The sequence below is a fragment of the Phodopus roborovskii genome, unplaced genomic scaffold (genome assembly GCF_943737965.1).
Source record: "Phodopus roborovskii unplaced genomic scaffold, PHOROB, whole genome shotgun sequence".
Lineage (NCBI taxonomy): Eukaryota > Metazoa > Chordata > Mammalia > Rodentia > Cricetidae > Phodopus > Phodopus roborovskii.
In genome coordinates, this window is record NW_026126575.1 from 3569246 (window position 1) to 3581433 (window position 12188).

General features: G+C 49.7%; 1 protein-coding gene across 14 annotated transcripts in view; it reads right to left on the minus strand.

Annotated features, from left to right (window-relative positions):
• Positions 1-12188, minus strand: part of Iqsec1 (IQ motif and Sec7 domain ArfGEF 1) — a 318516-nt gene that overhangs the window by 53277 nt on the left and 253051 nt on the right. Inside the window, exon 1 of one of the 14 annotated variants that reach the window (XM_051203363.1) lies at positions 1234-1422. The exons of 12 other annotated variants lie outside the window; for them this stretch is intronic. In XM_051203363.1, the coding sequence (XP_051059320.1) occupies positions 1234-1298 (65 nt within the window). In that variant the 5' untranslated portion in view covers positions 1299-1422. Of the gene's footprint in view, positions 1-1233; positions 1426-12188 lie in introns of those variants that run through there. One more of the 14 variants, XM_051203354.1, reaches the window with a different exon arrangement.

Genomic DNA, 12188 nt, shown 5'->3' on the forward strand with positions numbered 1-12188 from the left:
AGACTCTTTCTGCTTTCTTACAATATGAGAATGCTGGCACAACTGGGCAGGAATTTAAACACTGGATGGGACAGCTGAGGAAGTGTGCGGGGTCTTGACCACCTGTGGGGTCGGATTGTGACCCCCAATCCCAAACGAAGGCCACAATTCTAGACAGATGGCCGTGCAGCTGCAGCTTGTCTTGCCTCTGCCCCAAATGTTAGAAGTACTGGGTCTTAGGAAACAGCCCCCACTTCTCACAGCCCCACATGAAGCTTCAGGCCAGAACTCCACACTTGGGGTGGGACAGGGTACTGCAGAACATACTCATGTTTTCATTGCAACTGCCAGGCAGGCCTTGGGAAAGATTAAAGGGCTCCAGGTGGGCTCTCCCAGAGAGGCCCAGTCCACTTGTCAACAGATCCCCTCAGCCCCACACCCCTGCTTGTGGAGGGGCCTACAGACAGCTCGGGGGCAGCTGTGCTGCCAAGCAAGAGGAAATCAATATTCCTAGCACATACACACACAGTTTCTCTCTCTCTTCATAAACACAGGCCTAGGGTACTCAGACAGTATTCTCTGAACCACTAGACTCCATGTACAAGCTTCACTCCAGCAGGTAAACAACACCCACAGCCTGCAACCCCACTCACATCTGTACTTGGTCAAAAACAGCAGCCACCCCAGCACCTGCCCAGGTGGCCTGCCAGGTGTACACACACACACACCACAGAGAGAGAGAGAGAGAGAGAGAGAGAGAGAGAGAGAGAGAGAGAGAGAGAGAGAGAGAGAGAGAGAGAGAGAGAGAGAGAGCATCCTTCTTGCTGGAGTCTCCCCAACACGGTGGATACATACAGTCAGACAGACCCAGGATCTCCAACAATCAGACTTGTAGAAGAGGCCCCTGGCAGCCTGTGCACTGAAATCAGATATAAGTCACTGGCAGAGCTGGGTATCTTCTCTGACACAAACTACAGACCATTTGCTATTTGCTGTCTTGCCCTTCACACACGCACCAAATCTAGTTTCCCACTCATCCCCACAGAACTCCTATGCCCACAACTCACTTCTGTCCTTACACACCCTCACTAACAGAGACCTGCTCCTAGCAGGCAGGCTGGGTGCTCTGCCCTGACAGTCACACCCATTGCCGCAGCCCCCCTCTGGCACATTGGATCCCCACCGCTGGCGACCGAGCCCCGGCTGGGGCCCATCTCCCTCCGCTGGCCTCTGCTCTTGCCCAGCCGACCTTACCCGCTGTCAAGCTCCAGCTCCAGCAGGGACTGGGTCCTCTCTGAGTTGCAGTGCAAGCACCACATGACGGCTGCCGCGGGAGCGGCCCGGGCCAGCGCCCGGGGACCCAGGCCGAGCCGCGCGCCCGCGACTCCCCCCGCGGCCGCCGGACCCCGGACCCGATCCCCGACAACCCGTCCGTCCTCTACGGGTCCTCGCCGGGCCCTCCCGCTTTCACCCGTGGTTTCGCGCTATCTTATGTCCCGGAGTCCAAACGCCGGCCCTCCACTACCCTCCCGCCCTTGCCTGCCTGGCGTAACGCAAGTCCGGCCGGAGGAATGTGGTCGGGAGGGGGCGTGGCCAAAGGGCGGGGTGGGGATTTGGAGGCGTGGCCAGAGCCGTGAGTTCCGGGAGGAGCACAACAGATTCGGCTCCAGCAGAGTTGGCTCCAGCAGAGTCACAGGCTTGCTGCGCCCTGGTGCGAGTCTGCAAGCCCGCGTCTTCCACACGTGTAAGCACAACAGGTGAAAGCGCCGAAAACCTCAATCTGTGCCAATCCTGACTGGCTTCAGCGTACAAAACTTTGCTTCCACAAACAGAGGAGCAACAAGTGGTTCCAGAACTCTGACACGCCTGTCCCAGATCTGGTAGAAAGAGATTTATTTCTCGCTAAACATACCCACACACCCTTTGCGGCCAGTGACACGCTAGAAGCCATAATGATCAACATCGTGAAGTGGGCAGGGTTACTTTGGGCCCTATTCACTGATGAGACTGAAGCTGGGCCCTTCCTCACCCATCTACAAGCTCACATAGCTTGCTGACCCCCTGTGTATACTTGTTTATTTCACATACAGCAGGCAAGGTGCCCAGTACCAACACTTCTAGTAGAATGCATATACAAATACATATACATATATAGATACAGATACAGGGAGAGAGCAAAAAGATATACACAAATCAAACACCCACCCTGAACACCCCACCAGCAAGACCATTTCCAGTGGGGAGTGGGGAGGCTGCAGAAGCCACTAATGTGGGTGCATCTTGCACACATTGGCAATGTTAAAAATACCCAGGCTGCATGTGGTGACACAAGTCTGTGTCCTAAAACCTAGGAAGATCCTAAGTTCAAGACCAGCCTGGCCTGCGTCGTGAGACCTAGATCAAAATAGAGGGGGGAAACACTTGCATATCATATCTGATAATACTCTAGTGTCTGTCTCCCATAAAGTTCTTGCTCATCAGTAAGAAGGCTGATTTTCAGCAAATGGTAAAGGATGAGAATGAACACTTTGCCAAGCAAAGAAACCAAGGACCAGCGAGAAACTGAAAGATGCCTGGCACCAGTGTGAAATAGTACCACTCCTCATTCACTTTAGAAGGCTACAAAAGTTCCCGTACATAGACACAGTGGCCACATCTGGCATCTGCTTGGCCAGGGTGAGGTAGGGAGGTGGCAGGAGGCAGGGTCACAATAGCTACTAGTGGGGAGGCCAGAAGAAATCTGCCAACTCCGACCCAGCTGTCCTCTAAAAATAGGTGATACTAAATAGAATCAAAAGGATCCCCAGGCCCAGATTCAGGAACCCTGGGGAAGCAGGCTCCAGCCTCCCTATCTAGATCCACCAGGAATTCCAGGCACTCCCCCCAGGTCCAGGGCATACAGCTGGCCAGGCTGGGATTTAGATGGGGCGAGTTTTCCCCATGAGCAAGTGGAGTGGTGGGGTGTGTCCCTGCAAGCCAAAAGCCTCTGTCTCCTGACTTCATCTTCCTGAATATGGTATGTCTTGCTCTTGCTCCCGTGCCTGGCAGCTTCATAACAAATGACCATGAAGGGGAACAAGGACAGCCCTGCTGGGGAGACAGAGGAATGCTGATTTTTCTGCAGAAAAGACTAGCCCAGATAGAAATCAGTTGTTACTCCTACCATTCCGGCAAAATTCATAGCCCCCAGTGTCTCAATTTCTTCAGAGTTAGCTCATCAGAAATCTCTACCCCAGCTGATTCAATATCCTGTTTAAATTTATCCAGCATTAAGAAGCATGCACTCTGTCCACATCTTCCCAGGCCTCGGTGAGGAGATACTGTAATAACAAGTATAGCCTAATATGGTGTTACTACCCCTGGGAAGGTCATAATGATGGGGACATTTTGGATTAGGCCTTGAGATATACGTAGGAGCATCTCAAAGGATGTATGAAGCAACAAAGTCATAAGAATGTTTAGTTCCCCAGTTTGTGCCTGGGTTTAAGTCCTGAGCTGATTGCTTTGGCCTGTTTTAGATACCATAATCCCGACATATTACCATCCTCTTGGCTTTTGACAGTCTTCCTGCTCTCCATGGCCAGGCATGTGACATCCCAAGCTGTCAGGGCAAAGCCCAGCTCCTCCCTACATCTGGCTGAGGCTCTTGTGGCCTGGCTATAGGCCATCTCTCCAGCACTGTCCCCACCCCGTCCCTCCTGCCTGCCTTGCCAACAGTAAGCTTCTTGCTGCTAAGCTTTTCTCAGTCCTCCTAACCTGGTTAAGGGCTGAGATTTTGGGGTCCAAATTCCATGTTTCTTCTCCCAGACAGACATCAGACTAGCCCCTCATCCAAGTCAGTTTCTCTAATGAGCCTCCCCCTCCTTATGTGAGTAAGAGACATCAAAATTCGAGGGTTTGAGCTATTCTTCTGACAGCCACCCTATGCCTTCTCTGGGGAGCCTGGGTCCCTTGGACAGAGCAGTTACATATATAGGTTTGGCTGAGATCTAGATCCAGCCTTATCTGTCTTTGTCTTAATAAAGTTTTATTAGAAGGGAGCCATGCTCATTCATTCAGGTCTTGCATTAACTAGTTAAATAGTTGCAAGGAAGACATATGACCTGCAGCTATCCAGCCCTTTCCAAAAGGATCCCAAATTCCCACCAGGAGACTCACACTGGCCCCAGTAACTTGGTGAAATCTGTTCACCCAACCAGACCTTGTGCTTAGGCAGGAACTGCCAAAAGCAGATTGCAAAACACTGCAATGAAACCAACAGACTAGGTCAGGTAGTTTGTACACATGAGAGCCTAATCCTAATTCACAGAAATAAATCCTGCTATACTGTCTGACCCATCAATGGAAGCTCCCACTAAACAGACAGTAGCCAGGGCATTGCAAATGCTCTGGCTGTGGTGACAGTGCCAGGGGTTGCTGGGGGTGGTGGGGGGTGGGCATTGGAAGATATATGTAGCATTATAGGATGAAAGCTATAAAACATGTGTTTCATCAGATAGGAACATGATCATGCTTCCACAAGACTGCAGTCACATGACACTGAGACTATGCTTGCTTTCTGTTGGGGGGCGGGGATGATGCCAGGGCTTGGGATATGCTAGGCAAGCACTTCAACACTGAGCCATACCACAGCTCTCCCAGACAATTGTTGACAAGAGACACAAGGAAGAGTACCAACGGCTGTCATGAGAAGGGGACCTGGGGATCCCAGAGAGTCCTTGGCCCCTGCACCTAAAGCCTGGCTGGGACAGTGGTGGGAATGAGGAAGAGACTTACATTGTCTGACATTAATATTGTTTATTTTTTTTAGGGGTGTGTGTGTGTTTGTATGTGTGTACACATGAATGCAAGTATTCTTAGAGACCAGGAGAGGGCACTGGATACTCTGGAGTTTGATGTAAGCTATGAACTACCTAATATGGGTGCTGGGAACATAACTCCAGTCCTCTACAAGAACAGTACAGGCTCTTAACGCTGAGCCATCTCTCCAGCCCAGTTGAAAATTTAAACCATGTTTATTACTTCGTAGCACAGCAAAGAAGTCAATAAAAAGACATTATACTGCAAAGGACTAGAGCAATGCTAGTTGATTTAGTGACCTCAAGCAAGGTGTTCAAGCCCACCAGAGCTGGTCCACAGAGACTCCAATTCTGCTGGCATTTGAGCAATCTCTAGGGCTGCACTGAGGGCCCTGACCTGGCTTTATCTTGCAGTTAGCCAGGGAGATCACCAGGAGCTTCTTCACAGAATCAAGCTGCCACCACCCCCCTGCCTGTTAATCATTAACATGTAACTAACCACTCTGCTGGAAATTTCCTATCACAGCCAGGCTCTGTGCTGAGGGGGAAGCTCAGTGACCATTCATTCTGAGCCCAAAACCCTCATGAATGAACAGGGAAATTTGGGACTGTGTGGGTATGTACCAGACACACTGTCATTGACTCAGGCTTTTGGGCACACTGTCCACCAATATCCACTGCCTTAGTAGCACAGCCAGGGACCAGGACAGTAGGGCAGATGAGCCAGACTGGATGGTTTTAAAATCCTCCATTCTAGCCAGGTAGTGGTGGTGAATGCCTTTAATCCCAGAGGCAATGGAATCTGTGAGTTCAAGGCCAGCCTGGTCTAAAGTTTGTTCCAGGACAGGCTCCAAAGCTACACAGAGAAATCCTGCCTTAAAACACAAAATAAAACAAAACAAAATCCTCCATTCTAACTCAGGCATGGAGTGCAACTTAGACCTGGCTGAGAAGAAGGCATATGGAGTCAGGGTTAGTGGTCCTAGCTCCTCAGGAGGTTGAAGCAAGATTTCTTGCACCTTTGAATTTGAGGCCAGCCTGAGCCATAACATGAAATCTTGTTTCAAAACTAAGCCAATACAAACCACCCAAACTAGGGAGAAACAGAACAGAGATGGACCCAGAGGTCTGAGCCAGGCAGTATGTCCCCCAGGATAGAAACACTCCAAGGTAAACAAAGATCTTTCTAACAGGGACCAACTTCCTATTTCAAAACTTGGGTCAGTGTTCATAGAAGAAGCCACATGGAAACTTCCCCTTTCTCCCAAGAAAGGTAAGCAGGACGAACTTGGAGATAAGGGGAACCTTAGGGGCTCTTGCTCTGCAGCCTTTAAAGTTTAAATGAACATGGAGGATGGCCCTGCACTAGGAGCTATGGAAAACAATCCAGGCACCAGAAGGGCTTTCCTGCATGAACAGAGGCCATGATGACCCTTTTTCCAGATATCCTTAGATGCCTGCGTATTTGCAGGTCCCCAGTGTCCACTGCTACCCTGCCACACATCAGTGTAAGAAAGTGATAGAGTCTCTGTGTGCCCCATATCCCTCATGTACTCTTAGCAGACCCCACTTTCCTGGTCCCCTGCTGTTCCAGCCAGATGAACTGGGCCTGGTGTCCTGGAACCCAGTGGATGGGCTTGTGGCTTTAAAGTACAGTCATATGAACTACAGTCTTTGTCCAAGAGCAAAGGAAATGGCTCAAGGCCAGTCTTCCTGCTGGACCAAGGGCCCAACATCTGCTACCTCTGTCAGCCATCAACTGTCCTTTTTACACACACACACACACACACACACACACACACACACACACACACACAAGCCATATCGCCTGGCACACTTCAATTCTAGTGCCTACATCCTTAGCAAACAAGCAAAAATACTCACTTTAGCTCCTTATCCCTCCTGAGTGAGTGGTAGAGGGAACTACAACACACCTTCAGGAAAAGTATAGGATGATCATAACTACCCCAGCTCACCACATTCCTCAGGCCCATAGCATCTTCAGTCTAAAGGTGCCTGTGAAATGTAGTGGTGACATATCACAGGTGACAGGGGAGCCTGAGAGTTCCTCCCCTCCTCCATTCTTACTTCCCAGAGGACAGGAACTCAAAAGCAGCCAGCATGCTAAGTAACTAATAAGCATCCTTTCTGACCTGTTTGTTTCCCACAGTGGGGACCCAACAGCTTTGGTATGGTCCAAAGCACCATTGTTTAGTGTGTGATCTTAGTGTGTGATCTTGGATCTTGGACAGGTTCTCTAGTCTCTTCCCTCCCCCACTTCCTGCCTCTCTTCTTCTTCAAGAAGCACTGTTACCTCTCAAGTCATACTTCACAGAAGCCATCAGAATGAATCCTCAGTAAGCCTTCATTTCACAGATAAACTGAGAATGAGAACTTGAGAAAGTTACCTAAGGACACACAGCCAATGCCTGGCTAGGTACATCTGGCTCCCAGTCATGGACTTAACTATGAAGCTTGACCCCAGGTACTAATTGGATACAGGCCCTGGACTAAAAGTACCATGATCCAAAGGAAAGAGATCTGGGATTGGCAGAGGTAAGAGCCAAAGTGAGTGAAGAATTTGAACCCAGGGCTGGTGTCTAACATCCATGCTTGCTAATTGTTCCATTGAGCTTTCATAGCTGAACTCACCCTGGTCCATAATCACCTTGCTTAGTATTTGCCTACTGGCAGTCACTTCCACCAGAGTGACATTCTGAAACTGTTGGCTCACCTCTGTTCCTGGTCTATAGTAGGCAATCAATAAATATTGTTGAATAATTCTTTCACCCCTCTGAACTCCGTAGATTCTAGAAAAGCCAGGAGAAACCAAAAATGCTGGTCCTATGTACGCTGTGCTAGGAGGGCCCAACATGAAAGGAAGCATTCTGGCTGAAGTTTATAAACAAGACAGATTGATGCCATGGCCACTGTTGACATGGATTTCTTTCCTTTCAGCTTTACCTAAACAAGGGCTAGCCTGCCTATTAAAGCAGGCAGAGAAATGGAAGGAACCCAGAAAAACCTATCTGAAATCTATAAAGGCTTGCCCTCCTGCTGACCATCTCACTTGATTTTCCCACTTCAGGGGCCATGGCAGAGCAGGCCCGTTTATTCCTAAGCACTGAATTCACGGCCAAGAGCAGCTGGCTGGGTGGTGCCAGGCCCGAGCCTGGCGGCTTCCGTTTAATGAATAGATGTGTGCCTTTATAACAAGGGCTGGGGCGCCTGCCTGGCAAATGGATGCCATTAAGGGCTCCTGAGACACCAGCCACTCTTAAGTGAGTTAACATTCCCCCCTGCAATCTTCTCTATGTAATTGATTTAAACAACACCTTCTTTTGTCCCAGTGGGGAGGGAGACTTCGACCAGTGTGACCCTGGCACACTGGCTGGGAATGACTTGAGGTGGGGTCCTGAGAGGGTGGAGGCACTTTTGGCATGAACCTGAAACTGATCATGCACACTGTCTGCCCCTGCTCTAAGGCATGCCCAGACTAGGCATCTCAGGACGCAGAATCAGACCTGCCCTCGGGAGGCTTAGGCTTCCCTGGGTGAGAGGAGTTAAGATAATGCATCATTGTGTGTGTGTGTGTGTGTGTGTGTGTGTGTGTGTGTGTGTGTGTGTGTGTGTGTGATTCAGTTCTGTGAGTTCACATAATTCCAACAGCAAGTCTACAACACAAGGATTGTTTTCCAATTTGATCACTGAGGCCTAAGCACCCAGAAGGAGAGTTTCCCTTAAGAAACACACTTTAAGTGATGGAGCCACCTCAAGCCAGTAAGGTGAGTCACACCTGCATGCTGAGTGGCAGCCAGCAGAAGGGTGTGCCTCATCCCTAGGTGAATGCTCCCCACAGTAACAGTGCAACTGCCCAGCTGCCGCCAGCATCATCTTTGTCGAAAGTCAGTTTATCAGTCCTCCTCAAGCAACACTCGGCACTAAGTGCATGCTCACATGTTAAGAAAGCAATCAAACCAGACATTGCTGCAGAAGCCTGCTCCATCTTCTATAGCCTGGAGATAGGCAAGTGGGAAAAATCCAGCTGCTCAGCCAATCCAACGGAAGGATGCTTTTGACACCTGTTAGGGGCTAACCTTCAAGAAATCTTGCTAAATGAAAAGGAACCAATGTTGAGGTAGAAAAGGGGGAGCTGGGGATGTGGCTCAGAGGTGTTTGCTTAGCATGCATGGGGCTGGAGGCTCCATGTGTAGAGTGTCAGAAAGAAAACAGAAAGGTGTGCATGTGTGCTTGGGTATGTACACTGGACAGTGGTCATGCCTAGTAAGGAGAATGTGACACAGGTGGGGACTCCATGCTCATGTGTGCATGCCTTGAAAGCTTAGCTGCAGAACATACAGTGTTACTATGCATGTAATCAAGAAAGGTAACTAAGCCTTTTGGGTGGCAGGCACTTGAAGACATGACTCTGATGGACACCTTGATCTCAAAGCAAACAGAAGGGTTGACAGGGCAGTGGAAGGAGAGAGACTCCTCCTGGGTGTCCCCTGGAATGGAGTCTGTAACCCACCTGGAAGCTCACCTGTAGCCTGAACCTCACACAGTCAGTATTTGCTCTGTAAGCAGTGGAAATCTAAGCACACTTCATGCACTATAAAAAACAGCACAGTCAAGTCCAGTCAAAGACTCAGTCAGGTCTCCCAAGGCAAGTGAGGAGGCTGCCAGGGGCCAAGCAAGGGAGGTTTTCACCTGCCATATCCATAGCATGGAAGAACTGGGCTCTGCCCCAGCCCCCGATGCCTCCTGCAGGCCAAGTAGAGGACCAGCACTCAGGTGCTATGATCCCAGACAGCTGAACTGGTCTGACATGTGCTGCCTCTCCACTCTTCAGTTTATGGAGAAACAGAGACAGACCCTAGAAAGCCAAACTAATTGCCTCCTCAAGGCTGTTCAGCCAGTGTGGCAGAGCTGGAATTTAACCTTAATCAAGAGCCTTGAAAGCCTATGGGCCTTGGGGCTAGTGAGAGCACCCCACCCCCACCCCAATACACTAAGGAGCCTCTCAGCTCCTGCAGCCAGCATCTTCCAAGTGACACAACCCACAGCCCCTTCTGGTCTCTAGCAATTTTCATAATCAACTGTAATTTATATTCAATGGCAAAGACATCCAGGGATGGACCCCCTAGAGTGCTGGGAAGGCAATTTATGATTTCTAGCACAGTGTTTGCTCAGCATGCCAGCCACCAGCTGCGTCACCTCAGAGACAATTACCCTGGTTACTGGTAATTCACACTGAGTACACCACACAGTCAGGAGAGCGGCTGGGCTGGCTGGCCACATTGTCTTCCTGCATCTCGCATCATTCCATCCTTTGAGGACACTGACAGGAGCCGGACAGCAGAGCTGTCCTGGCTAACTGGCCTGCCACCCACTGTCTCACAGGTCCAGGACAATGGCCACTTTCCAGGGCATTTTTTCCTTTAGTAGCCAGTCAGCTATACACTGTTGCTCCCCGAGTGCACTGGTGTGTGGTTGGCCTTGCATAGGTAATTAAGGATGAAAACCGAACCAGCAGAGCCAGCACTGCCATTCTGGCATGTTTTCTAAGATGAGTGCTCCCCTAGACTTGGGGGTAACTATGAATAGAGACTCAGACAGACCCCAGGTTACACAGTAGTGCCCAGCCACCTAAGAACTACAATCACTTCCATGGCAGGACTAGGGCTGCCTGGGTCTTCTGGCCACAGGCTCACCTCTTAATGTGGGAACAAGTAAGAGTGGCCAAAGAGGAGGCATGTGGAATGAGATGGTCTTGATAGCAGTGACAACATCCTAGGGCCCCTTGAATAAGCTGCCCTCTTCCTGAGGGGCAAATGGTACCTTCTGAGCCATGGCCAAGGATATCTCTGCAGCATCTCAAATTATGACCAAAGGAATAATAAATGAAGTCAAAAGGAGAACATGGGTTGCTGTGGCTCCAGGGTGAAACACTTATCATGTGTGGGTGGGTGGGGGATGTTCTGCAAGAGTGGAGACAACAAAACCAAAGCTAAGGTACCCAAATGCTTAAGACATGTGACCTCAGCTAATCTTGACTATATCCCCATCCAACTGGCAATGGATGTGGAGAGGTTAATTCCCTTGCCCAGGGTTGTAAAGCTGGTCCAAGAAGCACTGGACAGGGTACCCAGGCTCTAAAGGAGCAAATAAGGCCTGTGGACCTGGGAAGCTGGATCCAAGGTGCAGGACAAAGCTCTTTTGGAAAATGATAGGAAGACCTAGACAAGAGATGAAGAGAGAGAAAACAAGCAATGTCCCTTGTCCCTACCCCCTGCACCTGCCTTTTATGTGTAGTGGGGCTCAGACCCACTGCCCTTCCTTTTTTTTTTTTTTTTTTTTTTTGCCCCAGCAGATCTATTTCAGATGAGTTTTAATCACAGAGAAGCAGGGTGGGAGTCGACTCCAACGGCTGCTCTGGAGTGAGGCTCTATGTGGTACAGCCAGCAAGAGGGGCATCGGGCATCTGCCGGCCCTGCTTTTGACTCTTGGCTCTGCTGTTTTCTAGCTGTACAACCCGGGCAAATTAAGGACCTCCCAGAACTTCAAATCCTTTCTACATAAAAGATAATAATGCCTATATCCTAGAGCCGAGAGAGAACAGCGGCCTGCACAAGGTGTCAGATGGTGTCTGTTCTCATCATCACAGTCTATGTTGAAATGGAGGGGGCTCAGGGACTGAGCTATATTGTGGTTTAATAAGGATCAGGAGAACAAATAGGCTGAGTTATGGCTCAGCAACAGAGTACTTGCTTAGCATGGGTGAGGCAGGGGCCCAGCTCCAGCAAGACAAAAGATGAAGGGAATAATGTTTTTATATACTTATATGTAGCTTATAGAAACATGGAAGTTGAATAAGACAGGAGAAGCTGAGCCATAATGGGTAAATTCTTGAGAAGATAGCCAGGCCAGTGGAAACCACAAGCTTTGCTGCAGTCCCCAATGCAAGGACAAGGGGGAGAGGACATCGCCCAATGTTCTGTGCTATAATTTCAATACTTAACTATATAAGTAAACGTTATATAGGTGAGAAACACAAGGCTTGAATAAAGGGTTCTCATACGGAGCTGTTCTTTATATCTGCGGGGAACTACTGAGGTGCTGTCTGGAATCCTCCGTGTTCTCTTGCACATGCTCGGAAGCCAGGCACAGAACCAGGAACCAGCTCAGGACAGTAACTTCCAACCACTGACCACCAGATGGCAGCCTCATCAGCACCTGGAGCTCACCCCACAGGTACAGGCCTGGGAGGTCACACTTCAGACCTGCTATCACCCTTCCCAGGAGGACATCCAAGTCCCTGACTTCTGATGCTGCCTGCAGAGTCTCTTACACAGAAAGAAATCCTGAGATTCCAGCAGCTGGCACTGGGGCATGGGTCTGTTGAGCTGG